This window comes from Anas acuta, chromosome 24, assembly GCF_963932015.1.
Source record: "Anas acuta chromosome 24, bAnaAcu1.1, whole genome shotgun sequence".
In the NCBI taxonomy this organism is placed as follows: Eukaryota; Metazoa; Chordata; class Aves; order Anseriformes; family Anatidae; genus Anas; species Anas acuta.
The window spans coordinates 4,619,775-4,643,516 of record NC_089002.1 but is presented as its reverse complement, the minus strand read 5'-3'; the positions used below and the strand labels follow the sequence as shown (position 1 = coordinate 4,643,516).

Below are 23,742 nucleotides of genomic sequence, written 5' to 3'. Positions count from 1 at the left end.
TCAAGCACCAAAAAAACAAAATAGCATTGCCTTTAATTTCCATCACCAGTCTCTGAAAGATCACTCTGTTTATACTTTGTTTTCCTAAAAATGTATGAAGTTCCATCATTATGAACACAGGGCTGATTTCATCACTACGACAAAAATAAAAAATAAAAAATACAAACAAACAAACAAAAAAGAACAACTCATTCTCTTTCCAAGCTGCAATTCCCTTAACACCCTTCAGATGGTCCAAAAGAGTTTAAGGTCATTTAAATTTCATTTTCAAAAGTGCTCAATAATTGTGGCATCCCAAGTCCCGTTACGAGGAAGTGCAAACCCTACACCCCAATTAACTTCCAGGGAAAGCTCTGAATGTCTAACAAACTACAAAATCAGGACTTACCTGTCTCAAGTTATGCACCTAAACTGGTGGGTAATGTCAGAAATATCCTAATCTCTGATGGTTTGATAAGACTCATCTCTTAGATAAACTGGATAAACTCTACCACAAAGGCCCCGAAGCCACTCAGGTCTTCTACAGCCACCGATCCTTGGAATATGTCTCATTTATTGCCTTGCCTGAGGCATCCAGAACCTGTTATGGTGATTTGGTACGTGGCTAAAAATTCTTGCATTTTCTCAGGAAGATCGTCCCCATAGATGCAGTATAAGTAATGAGATTTTCTTTCTATTGTCAACGAGAGAGGAGCAGCACTGCACGGATGGCAGCATCTGCAGAACACCACTGAATGCAGAATAAGCAACAGCAGGGAGGGTTCACAAACATATGCTTGTGCAGAAAACTACAGGATCTCGTTTTCCATAAAATGTATAGGCTCGGTGAGCATTGTTCCAAGATGCCTATTAATATTTCTCCAGCACTGATTGCTTCATATACATTAAGCTTCACAGGACTTGTGTTTAAGGGTGAAGGAAATAGCCATCGACCCGAGAAGGGAGGTACAATTCAGGGGCAGAATTCACCTACTGCTTACCTACCCCGTAGTTTGCCATGAACCTCCAGATGTTACTACTGGGCTGCAGCAGAAGCAAGGCAGGGCTTGAGATGATAGGTTTGTGCCAGGTGATACGCATTCTGAGTGCAATCCCATAGCAGTTTCCTGGGAACTACTTCTCACAATCATTCTCTTGTTCTGTGCAAACAGAATGTGTCTGCAGGCAGGAATTTCTTGACGCTGTTTGTGAGTCAACAGCACCCTTAAATGGAAGAAAGTGTTTTTGGGTGTGACTCACGGGTTAACCTGACCAGTCCCCCCGGGACCATGCTTTTCTTCTCAGCATCTATTCCTGTCAAGCACAGCACTAAAGACTTGGGGGTTGAGCAAGGAAATGCCAAAAATGAACCAGATCTGGCACACGTAATTTTCCTTGTAAAGTCACCATTCAGGGGACAAATTCAAGAGGCCGGGAGTTTCACGCAGGTCTATGTTCTTTGGTTGTTGAAGAGTAGACTTCACTTCCAAGAACTTGCACACAAGAGGTTGTAAATATATAATTATACAAAGCCTCAAACGTTCAAGGCATTTTGAAGCTGCCTTGCTGGTTGGAGAAGGTGCTCCTGCCACCCCAGCACCGTGCTCTGCTGTTTGCAGAGCTCAGTATGAAGGCCAGGAGGAACCTGGGGATTTTATGATGGAGGCGGCTGAAGAAAACATCAGCTTTGTTTTGTCCTGTAAGTTTACACAGTTCTCTGCCTGACTCATCCTGAGAGGCAGCTTGGCTGTGTATAACCACCCCTAGGGGAGAGGAGGATATTCTGCTGTTCAGCCACCGCACGGGTAAAGACCATACAGGATGGCCACAGCTCCGTCTGAGACCCTGGGGTAAAACAGGCTGTCTCCATAAATTAAACTAAAGTAAACTATACTAAAACAAAACAAAACAAACAAAAAAAATCACTTTGGCAGGGGCTGGACTTGCTCACTGGGGCAATGATGAAGTTCCTGACGCTGTTTCCTAGCTATGCCTGTGTCCCATTTGTTGGCATCCAAGCTGCTGCTTAGCTCTCTGAAGCACCCACTTGCACTTGCACAGGCACAGAGCCGATTAAAACCACTGCATCAGTGGTAAATAACAGGTGGGATAGAGGCAGAAAAATCACGGAGGAGACCTGCTCATGGAAGCACAGCCTCCCAGCTGTCTGAGGGCTGCTCAGGCTCTGGCTGGGCTGTCAAAGGGACTCCTCTCCCACCCCCGAATTGCCATTGCCCCACAGCATTTCCTTCAAAACTTGGTCAATCTAAATCCCATTAACTTCGTTGGGAAAGCTCACGACTGTAAAAGCTAAGCACAACAGATAAGGATTGCAAAAGCTTTTGCTTAATCGCTGCGAGCACCACTACATGCCAGCCTTCCCCTCCTCCTCCTCCTCCTGTCTCTGTTATCAATCCTCTGTTATCAATCATTGCAGAGCAAAGTAAGAGCTGATATAACACAATATGCCTGAGCTTTATGTCCCTCTTCATCAGTGATTTACATTCGTCAAAGACAACTTTACAGCCCTTAAAGCTAGGAGGCTGATGGCAGGAAGAGTAATGTCACAAGTGCCATTTTTCAAGCACGACAGTAGAAGACTCCAGCCGGACACGGAAAGCTAACAGGGAGCTTTGTGGCAATGGAGGCATATTAATAAATATTAATCTGTGGCAGGGAAAGGCAAGACAAGAACCCGTCACCGGTAGCGCAGGCTAGACAAGTCAAATAATAAACCATGCACAGCCTTAAAACAATGCGGATGATTAAACATAGGAAAAAAGTAGTAAGAGGAGAGGACCTGTGGGAAGCCCAAAGCAGGATGCCTGCTAGGAGAGAAGTGTTGGTGGAATCCCAGCAGCTGAGAGCTGTGCAGGGATGACCAGGCTGCATTTCTGCCTCCTGGCCTCTGAGCAGAGGGACCGTTCCTTCCTATACTCGATAACCTGAAAGGTTTGTGGGGGAGCTTTCAGTGACCCATCTCCTGCTAGGGGAACGTTACAGAAGTCAAAACATTGACTGTCTGCAATGCCCTCCATGCACATCAGAGTAAAAAACACCCCATTAGGTGTTGGTGGGGCTTCCCTCAACCACAGCCAGCCTCTGCCTCGCGGCTCAGCCACGACACCGGTGGATACGACACTCAGTCTGGGTTTCCTCAGAGCCCTGCCAGCCCACGATGAGGCACTGGCAAAGCTTTTCTTTAGCCAGAGGACCTGGGAGATCAGTGCTGATGGCCAGGAGGAACTGGTTCAGCTCGGCCTTTCCTCCTGCCACTGCTCCATGCCTTGTGCATGACACCAGGATCTTCAGACAGCGGCCTCACTGCCTTGACCTGCTGCACTCCAGTTAACCAACTGATTTTTGGTAGGTGTCGAGGACATTGAGGGAACATCTACTCCCTCTAAAGAGACTCAGTAATGGTTCACTAGTCCCATCCCTGCTGCGTGCAGGTGGGCTACATGCTCATGTCCCCAGCCTACATACACAGGTGCAGGCATTGGGGATGCTGGGGGAAGCTCTGCTCTGCCCTTCAGCTCCTGCTCAAGCCAGGTATCAACATGCAGGGACTGACAGCTGGACCTGGGTCAATACAGAAGGAACAGCACTCGAACATTTATCAAGGGGCTTTAAAACTTCCCCAGCTCGAGGAGCATCTCAGAGAAACAGATGTCCACCCAGCGGCCCCTCAGCCTGTTTGCAGGAGACATTCACGCATCTCACTCAGTCTGCTCAGCTGCCCTCCGGACCAACAGCAGCAAAAACCAACATGATGCAACGCTGCCCCTTGGAAGTTCAGCCTGACCCTCTCAGGCTCCCACCCAGGAGAAAAGCTGAGGAATAAACAGGAACTCCTTGCTCTTCTGGGAGTCCCTCCAGCAACGCATGGAAGGAGCAGTTCCCAGGGCAAACCACCCGTGCCCATCAAAAAGGGGCACCAGGACCTCGGTGCTGCCCAGCCTCCCCACGGTGGGAACGGGGCAGCCTCAGCCCCATGTTGGGAGGCAGCTGCTGGGAGCTGGATGTGACTCAGCTTCCCTGGGACGCAGAAACCAGAGCTGCACATTTCCACGCAATTCCCATTCCCAGACATTCCCAAAAGTGTCTGGAGGAGGGGTTTAGCTTGAGCTTGTCGAGCGGAGACGGGCAGCTTGGGAATTTGCTTTTCTTTATTTCTTTCCCAGAGGTTTCACCTGGGCTCCTCTCCAAGCAGAATAACCCCCCTCTGCCTCCCTTCCTCCCTCCCCATGGGCAGCAGTGGGAGATGTCCCCCTGCCCGCTTCCCCTCGTATAACCCCCTGCTGCTAAGGGAGGCTGGTGGTGCCCCAGTCCCCATCCAGAGCCTCTCGTCTCGTCCTGGGCTGTATTTTGTTTGGTCAGGTCTGGCACCATAACACCGTAAGCAATAAACCCTCCTGAGGGAGGCGGGGATTTGCATCTCCCATCGCTGCCATTTTGGTGGCAGCAGAAAGCTCTCCCCGTCCCCCACCCACCCACAGGAGTCCATGTCCACAAATGTGCAAAAAAACAGAGAGAAAGCAGAGGTTTTGGATCACACACATCTTTCCCATGAAGCTTCTCTATTCCCTCTATCGCAGCAATGACGATGCCCGCATCCAGGAGGGCTCCTACGGGAGTGCCACCTCTGCTCCTTCTCAGCGCCTCCTGGCACACCAGCCCCAAACATGTCTGGACCGTGCCACCCCACTGGCACTGGAGTCTGCCTCCAGATCCAGCTCGGAAAAGCTGCCACCGAGTTGTAGTCCCAGAAAGAGCCATCAGAGACCAGCCCAGCTCACCCAGCTTCCCTGCAAACACCTCCATGCACGCTGCACTCCCCAGGCACGCTGAAGGATTCGATCCCAGCCCCAGCAGCCCCCATCCCCCAGAGCCTCAGGCTTTGCTCTTCCCATTAAGCCCGGCCGGAGCAGCGAGCTCGCCACAGCTGCTGGTGAAAGCACCACCAAGAGCCGGGAGGTTTTGTGTTGTGGCTGCTGCGCCCATCTGGTTTTGCAGCTCCTGTCTGGGGACAGCTGGGTTGCCCTCCAAGTCAGCTTTCGCCAGACGCAAGGACAGAGAAGAAAACAATTTGCCAAGCCTCAAACCAAAGAGGAAGGTGTTCCTGTAGGAAACCTAGATCCGGGACTCAGCTGAGGGCTTGCACAAACTCTGTGTGTGGAGGTGGAGCAGCTGGATGCCTGCACCCCGCTCTACCCCTCTGCAGAACGGAGGGGACTGCGAAGCATCCCCGCTGTGCCACTGCGGTAAGGAAGGGACACTTCTCATCCTCTCAGCCCCTTCCTGCCACTCACACTGGGACATCCCCGAGGCTCAGCCTGCAAATGGGGGACACGTTGGGAGCTCTGGAGGCAAAGTCTGAACTTCTGGAGCTCAAGTCCATGCCCTGTGCATAGCAGAGCTGCCTGCTCCCTGCCTGCCGCAGTGCTGCCAGCCCCACGGCGCGGTGGAGCTGTGATGCTGGTGGCTTTGGCTGCCCGCAGGAGGGGATGAGATGGGAGGAGAAGCCCTCCTAGGGGACACTTGTGGAGGAGAGGTTCACAAAGCTTTTAGGCAGCTTTGAGGCCAGGGAGCAAACGGCTAGCAGCACGGCGCAGACACATCCCAGAGCCCCGGGGATGGACTCGCTGCACCGGCGCCGTGCCCACACAAGAGACCCCGGCATCCCCTGTCCTGGGTACCCTGTTATAGATGCAAACCGCTCTGACCCCACAAAAGCTCACAGCACCTGCACCGGTCCCAAAGGGGACCCCTTGGTGTCCACCACACAGTGGGGCGTTACCTCGGTTGGAGTGTCCCACGCTCGACGACACCGACGACTTCTGCTTCTGCCGCTTCACCGTCATCATCACTTGCTCTTGGACCCGCTGTTTCCCCGTGCCCTTGGTCTTCAGCTTGTGATCCGAGGGCAGGGCCAGCGTGGAGCTGGCCTGGTCTTGGAAGCACTCATATGCCAACGCTGTCTTCAGTGGAGAGTGAATCATGGCTGCACACCGCGGGGCTGGGGGGAGAGGGGGCTGCACTGCACCTGACCGCGCGCGACACGAGGCGACAGCGAACGCGTCTCGTTCTGGCGTTAATCTCCCGAGCCCCTCCTTGCCATACGTCCCCCGGCCGAGGGTGTCTCAGGGCTCCTGCTCCCGGCTCGGCTCCCCGCCGTGTGAGCAGGCACACCCTCTGCCAGACTGGATATACAGCCCTGCCTGCACACACCCACGCGCTCCCCGCCGCCGCTCGCTCGCGGCCCCCGCGCCGCCGCTGCAGGGCACGCGGCTCTGCTGCCCTGGTCCCAGCTCTGCCCCAAACTGGGGGGGGGTCCCAGCAGGGAGAGGGGAAGGGTGGGAAGGGGGTTGGGGGTGGGCATTGGGCACTGCTGCGCCCCCTCGCAACGGGGCCATGGATATGGGGCTGTGCGTCTCGCTAGGAAACGGTGCTCATAGGCTGGAGGAGCTCCCGTGCAGCCCGCTCAACTTGTTTTGTGTTATTTCTCTTGGTTTAAGATGGATCGAAATGGTGTCCCAGTGCCAAGAGCCTGGGGACAGCCCTGTTAGCAAGAGGCAGCGTTGCACACGCCATGGGTCAGAGGCACAACGCTGCCCACCATGCCCGGTCCCTAGGGGTCCAGCCACCACCCTGGCCCCGTGGAGATGCTCCCATTTCCCCCTGTCCAGCTCTCCCTGTGCAAAAACTTCCTCTTCCTGCACAGGTCGTGGACCCTTTGGCAGCAGCAGTATAAAATCCAAGTATAAATCAGGACAGGCACCCGGCAAAGCTTTGGGGCAATCTCTGCGAGTGGCTTGGGGCAGCGCGGGAGAAGCGAGGACTTTTAGCAAGAAGACTGCAAGAGAACCTGGCTATGTGAGAAATCACACGCTGGGTTGTGACTCTGAAGGAGAGGTTTCTCTCTGCCAAGCCAGGCTGCAGAGGGTCCTTTGCAGAGAACCAGACCCCCCGGTGCTGGGAGACTCAGTTTCACAGCAAGTGCTGGCAAAGCTCCTGCCGAGCCACTAGAGGCTGATAGAGGAGGAGAGGCACAAACCCCTTCAGGAGGGAGGCCAAGGGGAGGGCGCCCTGGACAGAGGATCCCTGGGATCCCTTGTCACCAGGTCCTGGGCATGGGACAAGGACACACGGCTGGAGGACCACGTTCCTCTGCACTGCTGGACAAAACTCCCCAAAACTCCCCGCAGCAGAGAGGACTTGGGAGGGTTCCTCCATCCCTCAAGGGACCAGTGCCTGGGGTCTAGCTGAGCTTAGACCCGGTGCTGGCAGCTCACAGATGCTGGGTCCCTCCTCGAAAGCAGCAGGAGGACACCGAACGCACTTTATTTCATTCCCATTCATCAGGTTTTGTGTTTCCCTGGTGTTTGTGAACACGCAGGTGGCCGCAGCAATGCCGCACGTTGGTTTTCATGGGAAGAAGAGCAATATCAGAAAGCACGGGGCGTGTTCCTGGGTAGGGTGAGCTTTGTACACCTGCTGCTGCTCCAGGGTGCTTCTCCAGTGAACCCCAGCAGCAGAAACCCAAACTCTGTTAATGAGACTCAGACCTAGAGCAACTAGAGCCTAATTACCCTCAGCTTCCCCTCCCCAAGGTTCCCAATGTCTCACCCAAGCGATGCAGCAGCTTCGCTCTGCTCCATCACCCAAACAACTCAGACATTTAGGGCATGCCCAGGGGAGGCCAGCCTGGGTGAGCGCTGCCCAAGACCTCTGCCAATGTCCAGGAACACGGAGGAGGATTTTCTGCTTCTCCTGTGCTTGTTTTCAGAGTGGAGACACGTCTGTGCGCTTCCAGTCCGGATAGGGAACAGCGAAGCAATACCTGGGTGTTGCTTTTCTGTGTCCTACTTGTTTCTCCTGAACGCTTGTTATCGATGCCAAACGATGTTTTCGCAAATCAATGACAGGCTGTCAGCGTCAGATGGCTTCTGCACAACAAAGTGCCCAGCTCTTGCAAACCTGTAATGTCATTTCCCCCGCGGCAAGGAACAGCCCTCACCCTGTCCCTGCACGGGAGAGCCAAGTGTTTATCACATCCAGTCATTTGCTGGCGGATAATACAAATGCTGTGCTCCAGCATCTGCCCTGTTTCATAACTCGCCCAAAATGCTGAGCTGGGCTGGGGAGCTGGGGACAGGGAGCTTACAGAGGCTTTCAAGAAACAATGGTTTCTTCGGGGCGAGTTTGCACAGTCTAGCCCAAGGGAGGGAATCTCCCAGGTTTCTGCAACTGACTCCAATCCCATCTCTAAAAGAGAAAAAGGTACTTAAATAAAGGAGTTTATTGCACCTCTATGCAAACTGCTGCTTCTGCTCTGAATCACGGGCTGGGGATGCTTACTTAGCAGGGCACGGTGAGTGTCATCCCCAGCAAGCCCAGTGCAGCAGAGCTTGCATCTGCAAGCGCCTGGAGCAAATTCCCTGTCTGCCTTTCTGTCTGGAGCTCGCAGGCACCGGGGCAGCAACAGGAGAAGGCTGAAAGGGAAACAAAACCTGTGCCAAATCTGGAGCAGGATAGGCGAAAGACTGGGGAGATTAACAAAAAGAAAGAAAAAAAAAAGCAGCTGGTGATCGGAGGGAGACGGGGGCCTTCGCTGCGGTCCAGCGGCTGCATGTGCGCGCACCAAGCATCGCATGGCGATGCCGTGAATCACTGCTCCGCACCCCACACGCTCACAGGGACACACCTTGTGCATCTGGCCTCTTCAAAGCATTTTTGTGCGAGTTCCTGGGATTCCTGCCAACTCGCTGATTGCAATCAAAGGGCTCGCTGGCCCAATGCTGCTCCCAAAGTGGTGCAGGGTTTTCTGTTCAAACTTGTCAGGCACTCCTGAACTGAAGGTGTCTACAGATCACCGCAAAATCTAAATCTAGCTTGAAAAAAAATAAAATAGCTGGCCCCAAAATTGCCGACGGACAGCCCTGCTGTGACTTTTTATCTCCTGGGGTTGCTTCTTCCTTGGGGTGGGTGGTCACCAAGAGGGACATAGGTAGTGGTGCTGGGAATTTCTTGCATTTCCCAGGATAATGCCATTTTCTGAGGGGTGACTCAGCCTCACCCAGCACAGCTGAGACTTCCCAGAGCCTGGCAAGGTTTCTCCAGGAGAAAACCTGCTCTTCAAATGCACAAAGCCTTAGTTTCGCTCAGCCTCTCATGAAAGGCTCTCCTTCTGCGGGACCACAAAGCGCCACGGGGCTGGTGGAGAGCTCAGCTCCATCGGGGGAACCGGGATCCAGCTGAAAGCGTGCGTGGAGCAGCCCAGCTGAGGAGAGCCGTGCAGAATCCTGCTGAGACACGCGGACACCGTGTTTCTGAGAAAAACCTTCCCTGGGCTCCTTGCACACACAGCACTGAGTCGTTTTGGGGTGGTGCAGACACAGCCGGGCCCTCGGCAGAGCTGGTAACCTCCCCGAGCCCCGCAGGTCTCCCACTGTGGATAGGGGCTTACATGATAAAAGGAAGGAGAACCCCGCTTTCCCCACAAAAAGGAAGGACAGCTCACACGGAGCAGCTGCAAGGCTGCATGCACCAGGCTGAAAGCCTTGCGTAACGGAGATAAAGCACCTGGGAACGAAATCCCCGCATCGCTGGGGTGTGTTGTAACAGGCACCTGGAATAATTCTGGCTGGGGGACCGACCCTCTGCACAAAGCAGGGCCAGCCTGGCTGTGGTTGCTCCAGCCCTTGTCCAGCTGAGGTCTAATGGAAATCCAGCAGCTTCTCCAGCCTCTGTTCCAATATTTGGTGACTCTCACGGTGAATTTGTTTTCCAAGTATCTAAGAGGAATGTCCCATCTCCCAGCTCACTGCTGGTGCCTCTTCCTCTCCTTATGCACCTCAGAAGGCTCCTTCTCCTCTGCACCCTCCCACCAGGTAGCTGCAGAGAGCTCTAAGACCCTTCTCAGCTTTCCCTCCCCTGCCCAAACCTTGCAGCCCTTCCTCCTGGGTCCTGTGCTCCACTCCTGACCACCTCGAGGCTGGAGAGCAGACCCAGACCTGGGTCAAGCCCTTGCTGGCAGTTGGACTTCCAGGGGCTCAGGCTCCTGCTTTCCTGCTTTTTCTTCCCCTGTTCCTGGTAGATGGCACACGCAAGCATAGCAGAATATCTGTGAGCTGGAGACCACTTCACTGCTCTGTGCAGGAGCCTGCAGGTGCCCACACTCAACACCATTAGGCTGAGGATGGAGGTCGCCCCTTCTGCCCTGCCCTACACCTGGGCAGCCCCCGCCAAGCAGCCCCCTGCCAGGTGCCAGCAATATCTGAGCAGCAATATCACCCCTTGGAGCTGCTTACAGCTCAGGGGGCTCTGCAGGCTTGCCAGGGGCTAAAAAGGGACGTGCCCTGGTCAGCGCTGGGAGCAGGCACCAAGGAGGCGCCTTGGGAGGGCAGGGTGGGGACGGAGAAGGAAGCAGATCTGTGCTCCCCTCCATCAGGTTGGCCAGCCCGCCCAGTTGTCACCTCCTCGTGTCCCCATCTCACCTGAGGAGCCTCTACCAAACCGGTCGAGGGGCTGCTGGTGTCCTGCCACCTCCACCTGCTGCTCTCTGTAAAGGGGATGCCCTGCCAGGTGATGCTGTTGAGATAAACGAGGGGTTGCTCTCCACAGCTGTGCCGTGCTCCTGCCCCACCACCTCCAGCCACACAGGTTCAGGGCAGGGGGCTCCCGGCTGCCTGTGAGGACATCCAGCCCCCAGCAAGGATGGGCTGGACTCCTGCTGCAGGCTGATGGTGACCAAGGGACGGCAAACCCTGCTTGCCCATGGCCAGAAGGCCTGGTGGCACTCTGTGCTAGCCTCTCCCTAGCTTCAGCTCTCTGCTCTGTTTCTGAGCGTCCTGAGACCTGCTCCAGAGGCGATGCTGCCAGGCAGGTATGAGCACACTGTGCAAAAAATTGACAGCTGGAGCCTGTGCCCACCGTAAGATGGTTCAGGGAGGCGACTACAGCCACAGAGGTGTGAGCGGAGAAGGTAGACACACATCTCATCCAAAAAGGTACCCGGACTCCTCGCCTCCCTGTGCTCATACCAGCCTGACCCAGCTCAGAAACGCTGCGGGGAAGGGAGCGCGTGTTCCCACCGTGGAAGGAACAGAGATGACGGGGCCAAAATTAGAAAGGGAGCAAGCACGTAGATGGCGCGAGGATGCCCTTGATTCCATGGCGTTGTGAAATCCCCTCGCATTTCTGCTGGGGGAGGACACCTCGCAGACCAGCTTATGTAATGATGTAGCAACCTTTCCCAGCGTCACCCGGCTCGTTAAAGCAACCTGCGGCAGGGGGAGGGCAGGGGAGGCGATCGCACGCCCGTCCCCTGGGAGCAGATGGGGAACACGGGGTGCAGGTGGGTGCGGAGGAGGGCGGTGAGCGCTTGGGGTTACGCGCATCGAGCAGTGCCATGGGCTGCTGGGGCCTCTTCCCAGCCCTCCACGGCAATGTCTTGGTGCAGGGCTTTGGGTCTGGTTTCCCTCCACATCTTGCATCAGGGAGTCCCATCAATTCCATCCTGGCTTAAGCACAAAGGTGATGCTCGAGGTTGGGTGCTACAGGCACGATCGTCCTCTCTCAGGGTGGAATGGGGCAGCCCAAGCTTTGGGATCACCCGTTATCAGGGATCTCAGTGTTGGTTCTTCAGGCCCAGGCTCTTCCTACCTGAACTCCAGGAGGGTTTGTTTGCAGCTGTCAATGTACACAAGTCCTGTCTGGATGAAAACATCGGGTCCTGCAGCATTAATCCCAATGGTATTGCCCACCAGGACACACAGTGGGTGACAATGAACTGTGTTGGTCACATCAAAGCTGTGCTCATCCCCACCTTTGGAAAAGCAGCTGCTGATGAGGACTTTGCTTCCCCATCCTCTTCTCTGCTTCTGGGAAGGCTCCAATGCCTGCACAACCCCTAATTGCCACACGCTGGGTGATGCACAGCAGTGTGCTGCTGGAGATGCTCCTCCACCTACGTGCGGGGCTGTGGCAGTGTCCCTGCAGTCCCTGGGGTCATCAGAGCCTGGGTGGGATCAGGACATCCCCAAGGAGTGGAGCCTTGCTCCCAGACACTGCCTTGTGCTTCCCATACTCAGCAGTAGCTCTTTGCAATTAAGGTGTCCACAGCTAACGATGGGCACTCCCACAGTTTTGAGACTGCAATCGCATTTTGGCAGAACACGGTTCACCACCTGGCATGGACCCAGGCTGATGGGAACTCAAAAGAAATGCAAAAAGATGGATATGAGATGGATGCGCTCAGCCTAGCGTTAAAGGCTTTGCGGCTTTACATTTAGGCTGTGGTTTTATCTTTATCACGCTGTCCGTTTCTGCAGACCGCGTGACACGAGCGCACCGGGTCCTAGCCTGGGGTGCTGCAGGAGCTCGCAGCTTCCTGCTGGATGCGGCACCCCCGCGCCCCACGGAAAGGCGTTGCTAAGGCCAAAGTGACCGAGCAGAAAGCTTTGGTCCCATCCCCATCTCTCCACATGAAAGAGGACTCTTGAGCCCACAGGCAGCACAGATAAAATGCTCAGGCTTTCTCAATAAACTGGGAAAGGAAAGCGTCGCTTGTACGGGCACCGTGCAGCCAGCAGAACTTGGTTAGCACAAGCCTGGGTTCATGGGCACGTGTGAGCTGAACCTCTTCCTCTCCTGGGGCAGGAGAAGGCCAAGAAGTGAAAGATCTGGCAGAAGCTGCAGCCAGAACAGCAAGGGCAGCTGCCACAATGGTTCACGACCTCCTTCCCAGCTCACCAGATCCACTGAAGCCTTGCCCTTCCCAAATCTTTGGCAACTGCTCTCCTGGTAGGACCTGGGTATCCCGCTGCACCAATGCCCTGCCCAGGAAGGGGGTTGATGATCATAATCCCAGTCCTGAGGGATGAACCAGACAACCCAGAAGCTCAGTCCTTTTCCTAAATAAATGATGAAGCTTTGTTTAATAAAAAATGCTATGAATAAAAGCACCAATTAATGTTATTTCTTAAGGGTACCATTTTTTTTTACAGCAAAACCTCTAACACTAGTGGTTAGTGGCAAATTTATCTCGAGACAATACGTGAGGCTAATCTGTGTGTCAGGGGTGGGTTATGTTTCACTTGTGTCTGCTTTCCAGGAAGAATCTGTGGTGAGCTGGGTTTCAATGTGGACAGGTATTTACATGTCCACCTGCGGACTAAATGGGGAAAAATGGTTTCCAAAGCCAATTTATAGCCGGGCAGGCAAATAGTCTTTGGGTAGCAGTGATAGAGACAGGGCAAGGAGATGTCCGAGGTGATGTTCACCCACTAAAGTCATACCTGTGTGCTTGATGCTGATCCTTCCATGACCTCTTAGTCCCTTTTGCCTCTCTCCTCGTGCAAAATCACCTCCTTATTGGAAATGGGCTGAAGCACTGGGCTAAATTTCTGCGGTCCTGTCTGTATGTGCAGCCACTCTGGTAGAACCAGGGATGAGTGGGGCTGCCTGACCCAGCTCCGACACCCGGCTCGGGGCAGAGGAGGAGCGCACTCCACACAGCCTTGGTTTAAGGACATGATTTATGCAGCCTCCCAGCAAGTTGGCTGAGCTCCTGCTCCGCATTGAGCAGCCCCGGGCACCACGGAGGGACTTTGCGACACCAGCTGGCAAATCCAAAGTGGAGACGAGGGCAGAAGCTGCAGCATCCCCTGAGACAGAGCTCAGCCCTCAGCTGGGTCTGAAGTCTTGGCCATGACTCAAAACCAACGAGGGCAATGGGAGCGCATCCCGTGCCCCCTGCCCTGCTGCTGGAGAACGGTGCACACCCCTCCTGGTTTTATTGTGGAAATAACTAACCAAGTCATCGGTGCAGGAGCGTCCTGTGCACCACAGGCTCCGGTGCAGGGAAAGCAGGCTGTGGTTTTTGTGACCGTTCCTACCATTTTCTAGGTTGCCCAAGCAAGACACGTCATTGCCAAGGGCCAGCCCACATTTTCAAGGGGGTGCAATAAATTACCACATGCATGTACGTGTCACTGCCCTCCCTTGGGGAAAATCACAGAAAGTTTTGGGTTGGCTGAGATGTTAATAGGTCCTGAGTCCAATGTCATGTTCAAAGCAGGGCTCACTCCAAAGGCAGCTCAAGCTTCCCCAGTCCTTGCCCAGTTGAGGTTTACTTACCTTCCTTCTGCAGATCAAAGTGCCCCGTCTTCCTCTTTTAATTAAAAAATCTGTCATTTCAGACAAATGTATGATCTAGAAAACCAGAAAAGATGTTTCAGTAGATATTAACCGGCAGCTGTCCTGAATAAGTTTTAACCTCCGATTTAAGTCAATTGGATAAAATAAAATCGGAAGCTTCTGTGCAGAAATGGGTTTTAACACAATTTTTCCAGACACCTCTACTCAAGACCTCATCTCCTGGGAATTCCCAGCACTTCATGAACAGGCACAGAGAGGGCACCTTACAGGGCTGGGTCACGCTGCCCTGCATTGGTGCAGGGGAAGGACCAGGGGACTTTCTGAGCTTCTTTCCTGCCCTACAACATCAAACCCAGCCCTTCCCCTCCACTGCAGAGGGCTGGCAGCCAGGAGAGCGGCACATCATGGCAGTGACAACAGGGACAAGCACTGACAGGGATGCTCCGGGCATCCACAATACAACCAGTGTGAAAAGAGGCAAACGAAGCTCGCAGGGTGCGTGGTCCTTGCACACCGCGTGGACAGGGCTGGCTCAGCCCTGAGGTTTTTGCAGCGGTTGGATGGTGTGAGGTGTGACAGCACCGAGGTCCTGCTGCACGGAGATTTCAGGATCACCAGCACAAAGCTTGCTCACGTTTGATTGTTTTAGAGGTGGTGATGCCAGTGCTCCAGGAGGGCGGAGGGGAGCTGCAGCAGCCCTGTTGAGGCATGTGCACAGGCGCCCTCCTGCAGCCCCGCCACCCTTTGGACCAAGGCTCCTTAAGGTGTGATTTGCCTTGCCAGACGAGTTTTCAAAAGCAAGCTATCAGCTCCCTGCTCCCAAACACGTGTCCCTCTAATAGAGACAGTTTATCCTCTGCTGGGATTGAGCAACTCAACCCTCCTCTTGCATTAGCGAGCCTTTCAAGCATCATTTGATAAGCAGTATGAGCGCAGCTCCTCAGGCATTGCTTCATCTTTTGGCGTGCTTTGCCCTGCCAAAACTGTGTTTCAAGCTACCTATAAATTATGCTTCACGGTCGGCTTTCATCTGCTCGCCAAGCAACGGGCGAGAACAAAGGCCACTACGTGCCACACCAAGGCAGAAGAGCCAAGAGCCGGGTGTAGGCACAGGGAGGGCAGGCGGCAGGAGGAAGCAAAACAACCCCAGCCCGCTGCCAGCCTTACATCAGAGCTGTGGGCAGCCGGGGTGGCTGCTGCTGCCAGCGAAGGAGCCGTGGTGTGGACGGTGAGGAAGGGAAAGAGGGCAGTGAAATCTTGTTTTGCCTGCACGGCTGTGAAAGGCTCAGCAAAAGCAGCAGCAATGGGGGAGGCAGCCGCTGTCCTGGCAAAGGGGCTGCAGGCACCGAAAGCAAAGATCTGCACGAGCCAACAGCTCTCAAAACCCCAGCTACTGGGGCCACCCTGGAGGAAGCAGCGTTGCTCAGACCAGGGGTTTGGGCTGGGGCAGAGAGCAGCTTTGCTTGCACGGGAGTGAGCAAATGAGAGGAAATGTCATTTGCAGGGTAACAGGACTCCAGAGGTCAGTGCCTCTGGGTCTGTCATGTAAATGTGCATCTGCTGGAGAAGGCTGTGCCTGCTGAGGGTGAGGAGGAGCCAGCATCACCAGCGAGGCTCAGGGAAGCAGGCGTCAGCCAGTGCAAGTGCATTACAGATTGCTAACCTGGGCGAGTTTGGCTGGGTCTCATTCCACCATGGTCCTTTTTGGTTGAGCTCGCCAGCTAGGTCTGACCCCTTCTGGAGGCACCAGGGCTGGGCAGAGAGGAAGGGGTGAAGCTGAAGGTCTCTGATGTCCCTTTGTAAAACAAGAACAGCAGATGAGCTACACAGATGTTCAAATGCCTTCCTTATCTTTGTGTAAAACCCCCAGCTCCTCATGGCTTAACAGGATCTCTTCCGTGAACCAAGGCACCTCCCGAGGCTGCTGTCGGAGAAACCCAACACACACAGCATCCTCCTTTACCAGCTGGTGCTGCCTGCGTGTCTTGGCTTAAAATAAAGCTCCTTGAATCCTGGTGAGCTCCATCAGATAGAGCAGCGCTTGGTTTCATGGCATGCCCAGGGCCCACAGACCACGCTGAGTGGTAAGAGATGGAGATCCAGTCCTCGCTGCACTCACCTCACCTGACTTCAGCAGCGAGCAGCTAACAACATCCTCCCTGCTGTGGTGGTGTTTTTTTTCTTTCATCTTATCAGGCCCAGAAGTAAGATTAGGCAGGAAAACACGGTCTGGTCAACACCTCCATCCGGCTTTGCCCTGCCAGCGTTCCCAACAGGTCCCCTCGGGCTGAGACACGGCTTGAGCAGCTTGCACATCTCGATGTGCTGCCCACAGGAAAAGTGCCTACAAACAGAAGCCGCTCGGACAGCTCTGTTGTGAGCGTGGCATCACCAAGAGCGTGCCTGGGAAGTGCCCTGCTGGGTGAGCTTCGCACCCACCGCCTAAATCACAGCAAACACTCCGCTGAGACTGGGCAGCGGCTGGACTCCCATCAGATGCTGAATCACTGCTGATACACGGCCTGATGGCGGAGGGTTTAGAAATACTCCAGACGTGTCCAGTTTTACTTCTTCACATTTGCAGTTGCAGCAGAGCTTCAGCCAGGCGTCACGGAGTATTTAAGGGTGACAAACCCAGACAACGTCAGCTGTCGGTGCCTGCACCCCTCCAGCCCATCAACAGACTGCCTGTGCTAATGCAGAGAGAAGGTTACAGCTCAAAAGGTACCGACAGACTGCATAAGGGACCTCCAGGGCCAGAGAGAGAGGGTGAAGACACCTGCACTACCTGCAGTATCCCAGACCTGCACGGGTGATGGATTAGGACTGGGAACGCAGCAGAAGTAGAGCAGCCCCTGTTGGGAGCATCGTCCCTGCCCACCAGGGGAGGAAGCTGCAGCCAGAGCAGATCCAAGAAAGAGTCAGAAAGCAACGTGCCCAGCTCGTCCTCCATCCCACCCCATGTCCGCCCTTCCCCAGAGGGACCCTCTGGTTGGAGGGGGGACACCACCCCAACCAGCATCCTCCAGCACAAAGCATCCTTCCCTGCCCAGGCTGGTGCAGGTGTTACAGGATGCTCTGTTCTGGGGCTGCCTCCTGCAGAAATGGGCAATGCTGTATGATCACTGCCAAATTCATCCCCATCACAAAAGCCAGCTGTTCCCCAAAAAAATCGAGTGCAATTGCACGGATAGGACGCCCCGTGGCTGCAACACACTGCGAGGTTGGGCTGGGGATGGCGAGCACCAGCTCTTTCACACCCTGCTTGCCAATTCGTAGTGTACTCAACAGGGAATGGGAACCAGTAGAAAAGAGAGAAACAATAGCTCTTACCTGAGATTGAGAAAAAGAAGGGAGGCACAGGAGACTGAAAGCAGCCTGAAGGAGTTAAACCTTGAGTTCTCCTACCTGGAACAGGACATCGAGCTGGACCTAGGTGAGACCCCAGCCCCTGTCCTGCTGCAGTGCACAATGCTGCCCATGGGGTACTGAGCACAGGGCTTGGTCCACGCAAACCAGACCTCAGCCAGAGCTCCCCATTCTGCAGCCACACTGCCAGAGCTGAGAGCATGGCACGAAGGGAACACAGCAGGGCATGCAAGAGGCTAGCCATGGCTGTGCTCTCCCCGGCAGGCTGCCTCCAGGAGCTGCGACACAACACAGCAGCTGCCTCCTGAACTGTGTCTCCAGAACAGCACCTGGACTCCATGTAGGAGCAGAGGGGAAGACAGGCTCGGGAAGCAGATGTGGTGATGTTGATCAAAGCTATGGGAAACTACAGCAGGGCACCATCCTCAAGGATTTGGGGCTGAGACTGCCACAGCACCCTTGAACATACAGCTACTCCTGCTCTGATCTCATCATCCAGGAAGTCCAGCAATTGAAGAAGTGGTAAGACATGCCAATGGCAGCTCTTTTAACAGCCTTGTGGAGGATGGCAGGGCTCTGAAGTGTCTCAAGCTTCTGAAGAAGCTGGAATTGCTGGCTAGCAGACTCTGGAAAACCCTCTCTGCACGGTCCCTGGAGGGCTGTGCAGTCCTATAGCACCTCTCCCTGGAGATGGAGGGATGGGACTGGCTGTGCAGTCAGGGAGGAGCACGGATGGAGGCTGCCTCTCCCTGCCCAGCACTTCCATCCCCTGAGACAATCCAAGTCCCCTCCTGCAACAGCCAGCTCCAGGTGAGGGGTGCAGAACTGGGCAGCTGTTGCTCCAAGTGCTGCCCAGAGTCAATCCATCCCCATCTTGCCCAGCCAGGAGGATGGGCTGTGAATCCCCTGCAGATAAAAAGAGTCATCCTTCCAAAAGAGGATGTTCAAAGGCTTCATGTGGAAAGGCCTCAGAAAATAGCACTGAAAGGCACTGCTGATTTATCAACTGACCAGATTGTATCCTCCAAGTCACCGAAGACCACAGAAGTCAGCATTTTTCTTGCTGCAATTCAGCCAGATGCACCAAACACACCTACGCTGAGGAAGACTCCTGCATGAGGGCTTGCTTTCTGCCCTAACAGGATCTTTCATCACATACTCGAGGCCATACCCCCCAGCAGTGCCTGCTCTTCCACTTTGGAAGTTAATTCCAGGGAAAGGAGGCACCACGTTGCTGTAGTCCACTGACTCAAACCAGCTCACTCACCAGCTTCTCTTGCTGACTGCCCATGTTCGTTGCATTCCCCTTACCTGAGCATGCAGGGAACTGGCTGGGCTTCTACCAAAATAACCACTCACACGTGGTAGATTTTACTGAACTATAGTTTAATTTCATGGTTGTCATGTCTGTACAACATTGTACAAAATATAAACAAAAAGAACATTTATGGAGCAGCTACATTTCAAAGGTGACACTAACATGGTAGTTCAGCACTGCTGCATCCTTTTTTATGGCACTTGCTACAATAGCTTTAAGTGCAGCATTGATCTGCTCAAACAAATATAATGCGTTCTAGATTTCCATTCATTCTCATCAGTGCATTTTCACTGCCAGTAGCACTACCTTGTCTTAGCCTCATCTGAGAATTTCTCTTGCCTAGATAAAGCTAGTAGACAGATACTCCTCAACTCAGAGGTTAAGGGAAATAACATACATAGCTGCGACTGGTAGTAGAATAATGCACAACTGCTTCTACCAGAAGTAGGAAACCTGCTGAGAGTTAGGTGAAATCCAAAATGAGTGCTCTGGAGTAGAAAGCCACAGGCCAAAAGGCCACCTTCACAGAGAGCTGGTGTCATGAAGTGTTCTTGCAGCAGCCTGACAGCAAGTGAGTGCTGTGGCAGAATGGTCTCTCACATCTGTTTCCCATCCAAAGTTTCATTTTGGCCAATTATATTTCCTCTCATCTTCTGTGTTCCTGAAGCTCTCATCTGTGTTTTAAGGGTGGTAGTGGAAAGCCACAATCATTATGAAAAGATGCAATTCTCTTTAAGCTTTTTTTCCCCCATTTTGACTACAATGCAGCATCATGTTCAAAATGCAACTATTGGATCTGGAAAACACTCAGACTATAATGGACATCTGAAAATAAATATGTAGCCTTTGTACAAAGCCAGTCCTCAATGAAAACCTTCTCATTCACATAGGAGTGCAGAGGAGTTTTCAGGAAGTTCGTGCTACAGGGAGGAGTCTGAAAATAAGAGAGAGAGAGAAGTAGAGCAAGATTTTGTCACAGAAGACAACTTGAAAGGTATACTGAAAGGGAAACCTGAAAAGTTACAGGGTCAAGAGGATCAATGTCTGAAAAAGCATTACAGGGATCTAATTAACCTGTTTCTCCATTCATATAGTTCTACTGAGGTGTCTTGAATTGCATTAAAATGAAAATATTTGACTTAAAGTAAAGGATGTTTCATAATGAACCGAGGAAAATGCTAGTGGTATTTACCCATAAGTATATTCACCAGATGCTCATCCTCAGCCAGCTACACTCATTCTGCATTCATGCAAGAATCCTCAATGACCCTGTTCAACTTACATCTTACTGCTCTCTGTCTTCTCTTCTCATTGCCTTTGGCCTTCTTCCTTCCTGCTTCACCTAGCATGGTTATTGCACAAATCTTTTATCCTGCACTGCAGAGAAATCTAACCTGGATGTTACCATATGGTCTGGTTTGGGCTGGGATAAAGTTAAGTTTCTTCACAGGGGCTGGTATGGTGACATGTTTGGGATTTAGGAGAAAAATAATGCTGATAACACATCGATGTTTTTGTTGTTGTGAGCAGTGCTTACACTAAGTCAAGGACTGTCCAACGTCTCATATCACCCTGCCAGTGAGGAGGTTGGAGGTGCACAAGAAGCTGGGGTGACACAAAGCCAGAATGGCTGATCCAAACTGGCCAAAGGGATGTTCCATACTATATGTTGTCATGCTCAGCAAGAAAACTGGGGGAGTTGACTGGGGGAGCTGCTGCTGCTGCTGCTCAGGGACTGGCTGGGCATTGGCCAGCAGACTGGGAGCAATTGCATTGTGCATCACTTGTTTTGTATATTCTTTTATTATTACTATTATTATTTTAACCTTTTTTTTCTATACAATAAAACTGTCTTTATTTCAACCTGTGAGTTTTACCTTTTTTCTGATTCTCTTCCCCATCCCACTGGTGAAGAGTGAACAAAAACTGTGTGATGCTTTGCTGCCTGCTGGGTTTAACCACATCTTATTAAAGATGGGATTTTTCTTTCTAAAAATTTTTCTCAAGATCAAGCAAGGCCTCTGGGCTCATGTAGAAATCAAGAGTTTTTCATATCTGCCTTCTCACATCTGTTTCAAATGATCACTTAGGTGAACTAAAAATTCTATAAAGCAGGCCAAATGCACACAGTCTCATAGGAGATCGCTCCTGTCAGTAAATAAAGATGTATGACTACCATTTTTAAGGCATCTTGACAGCAATGATATGTGTCTTCAGAATACAGGAGGAAAGAAAAGAAGTATTAAAGATTGTTACCTTTAATAGCGAGGAAGGCTCTGCTGAACACACGGCCCAATTCATTAGCGGCTTCAACCATGTATTCTCCTTCATCAGCTTTTGAGACCCCTTGGATCACCAGGGAGCAGACACCAAAGTCATTTGTGCCAAAATAGGCAGGATCACTGGAGAGGTCTCTACTGTCCTTATACCAAGTGATCTTTGGAGGTGGATGGCCTGCAACGGCACAGCTCATACGGCACTCACTCCCAGTAGTCACCACATGAGGCTTCAACGGGACGAGGAATCTCGGGGGCTGGTTTTGATTAACTCCTCTGTATTTCTGTGGTCTGATATGAACTTCAGCTGGTAAAAAAAAAACACAAAGCAACATACAAACTCAGATATTGCTTCATGTTCAAATAGAAGTCGTATCAAAGGACTTAACACATGCCATTCTGCACTGCAAATAGCCAGAGACCCCACACACCTGTGGACTGTAACTGAAGTCAGAAACTTGAGTTTCTGCAAAACTTATGCCTTAGATTTTGCTGGATACTAATTCTGTTACAAATTATCTGTTAATAAGGGCTGGAAGTAAAGGTTCTATCTGGTTTGCAACAATGTCTGTTCAAAAAGGGAGATCCTTCCCTGCCAAACTGGAATTTCTTAGGTTATTTTTATGCACTCTTATTTTGGGCAAATAAATGCTCACAGGAGGAGAGATCTATTTCAACATAGTGTGTTAGAAACAATAACAGGAACAAAGCACAACAACATTGTTACACAGATAGCTATATGTAAAAGCTGTTTTACCCTTTGTTTTTTTAATTCTCCAAGGCTGCACAGTTTCAGATGGACCACTGGATCCCAACTCATTTTTTGCCACAACCCTAAAGTAGTAGTCCCGGCCTGGGATCACTTGGGTGTATGTGAATTTGTTGGTGTAGATCAGGTCACCCACCACGTGCCACACGCCCTTCTGTGATTCACGTTTCAGAACCGTATAGTAGAGATTGCGTTCCCATTTCTCAGATGCTGATGGCTCCCAGGTTACTGTCACTGCATTTGGCACATTCTCTTGCAGTAGAATAGGTCCAGGGTTTTGTGGGATATCTGTCAGATTAAGACAAGTAATATTAAAGACATAGGGAAACTTCTGCTGCATTAGACCCACAGCCTCTTTATGGACAGAGGGAAGAGATGAGGGTTGGTACAGCTAAACCTTTTCACCTCTTAATGATACAGCTTAAAGAGTTGTTCTAGCTATGAATTAAGGTTATACAGCCTGCTACTGACCAAGCTCAGACCATTAAAAAGTGCACGAGCCTCTCTCCCGTGGTTTACACTATTCATCTGCATGACCTTATCTCTTTAAGCAGTCACTCTGGTAGCCAGGTCTAGTCCTAATCAGTAGATTAATCTGTTGGGCAGGCTGGGCCAAGTGATACCACATAGCAGACAGGCTGCATCTTATGGAGAATTGTATTCATTCTCCTGGTGCCTGCATTGCTTAACCACATCAGAGCTCACTGTGCTGAACTCAGTTCACTACCGACTGTAAATCTGTACACACGCCTATGTACTTATACTTAAATACACATGCTAGCGACTTACCTGTAACTTGAACTTGGAAGCTGAATGTTTCTCTTTTCCCTGACCCATTCTTGAGCTCAATGGTGTAGATGCCGCTGTCAGTCAGCTCAGCTGCTTTAATCAGCAGCTGGGAGGTACCATCTTTGGTGCTTATTGTAGCCCGGTTTGAAAGGAGAAGCCCATCCTTTAACCAGGTCACCTCTGGATCTGGAGATGCCTGTGAAGAATAGTACCAGTTACAGTCCACCTGCTTTGCCTCTAGATTATATCTTTACATCTACAGCTTCATTATTTTGTCCCAAATACTCAAATGTGTCACATAGACGTGCAACATACACAAGTACCAGAGATAGATCTAAGAGCCCTGGATACAGAGCTGCTCAAGAGTTCCTCTGCAAGTTTTTCTTTCTATCTCCTGTAAGAACATCATTGTACTAAGGTGCTCAGGAATAGCTATATCGAACAAGGTGTGCTAGGGCAAAAACAGATGACATCAGTTGTTAACATTTTCTACTTTAAAAAATATCTGCTGGTTTTTAAAGGAAAGAAAAACAAAAACATCCTCAAAGTGTAAATTTCTATTCTTCCATCTTTGGTCTCCATACTCCAAAGGAGCAGATGAGTTGGAGCAAGACCAGGAAATAAGCACACTTTGCCTTCATCAGCTTTTTCCTGAGAACCTAGGCTTAACCTGTGTTGTTCCAAGTTTATGTCAAAGCAGACAGGGCTTCTGTAAAAAGCCTATTTTTCAAGGAATAGGGCTTAAGTCCTGCTGTTTAGTAAGACGGTCACAAGGATGTTGCTACAAAAGCTACCCCAATGCCTTCTGAGGGAGATGGAGGGAAATCGACTGATTTTTAAGCTAAGTATGACGGATCAGTACTAGATTGAGATAATACTGAGGAAGTTGGAAGGACAGCATTACAAGTGCTTTATTTGCTGAGGTTACTGAGTAACCACAGACTCATAAACCACTAAGACCAAGCATGACAGCTGAATTCTTATTGTCGTTTTCCTCATACAGAAAGTATACACAGCACAGGCAGGTTAAAGGATTTGCTGAGTGTCTTGTAAGCAAAATTTCACACCAAGAAAACAAT

General features: G+C 51.8%; 2 protein-coding genes and 1 long non-coding RNA gene across 22 annotated transcripts in view; all 3 read right to left on the bottom strand.

Annotated features, from left to right (window-relative positions):
- PKP1 (plakophilin 1) overlaps nt 1–6,176 on the bottom strand; it is a 43,429-nt gene extending 37,253 nt beyond the window's left edge. The window contains exon 1 of the mRNA XM_068659628.1: nt 5,780–6,176. Coding sequence (XP_068515729.1) covers nt 5,780–5,981 — 202 coding nt within the window. The 5' untranslated portion in view covers nt 5,982–6,176. The remainder of the gene's footprint in view (nt 1–5,779) is intronic.
- A 197-nt stretch (nt 6,177–6,373) lies between these two features.
- LOC137844099 (uncharacterized) lies at nt 6,374–10,464 on the bottom strand. Its single transcript, XR_011089826.1, has 3 exons — nt 9,611–10,464; nt 8,341–8,474; nt 6,374–8,247 (listed from the first exon to the last, which is right to left on the bottom strand). It is a non-coding gene; the product is annotated as an uncharacterized lncRNA (long non-coding RNA).
- An 8,412-nt stretch (nt 10,465–18,876) lies between these two features.
- Nucleotides 18,877–23,742, bottom strand: part of IGFN1 (immunoglobulin like and fibronectin type III domain containing 1) — a 45,511-nt gene continuing 40,645 nt past the window's right edge. For all 20 annotated transcript variants that reach the window (XM_068659648.1, XM_068659647.1, XM_068659655.1 and 17 more), the window contains 4 exons: nt 22,664–22,859; nt 21,863–22,162; nt 21,086–21,412; nt 18,877–19,763 (listed from right to left, as the gene is read on the bottom strand). In XM_068659648.1, the coding sequence (XP_068515749.1) occupies nt 19,750–19,763; nt 21,086–21,412; nt 21,863–22,162; nt 22,664–22,859 (837 nt within the window). In that variant the 3' untranslated portion in view covers nt 18,877–19,749. The remainder of the gene's footprint in view (nt 19,764–21,085; nt 21,413–21,862; nt 22,163–22,663; nt 22,860–23,742) is intronic.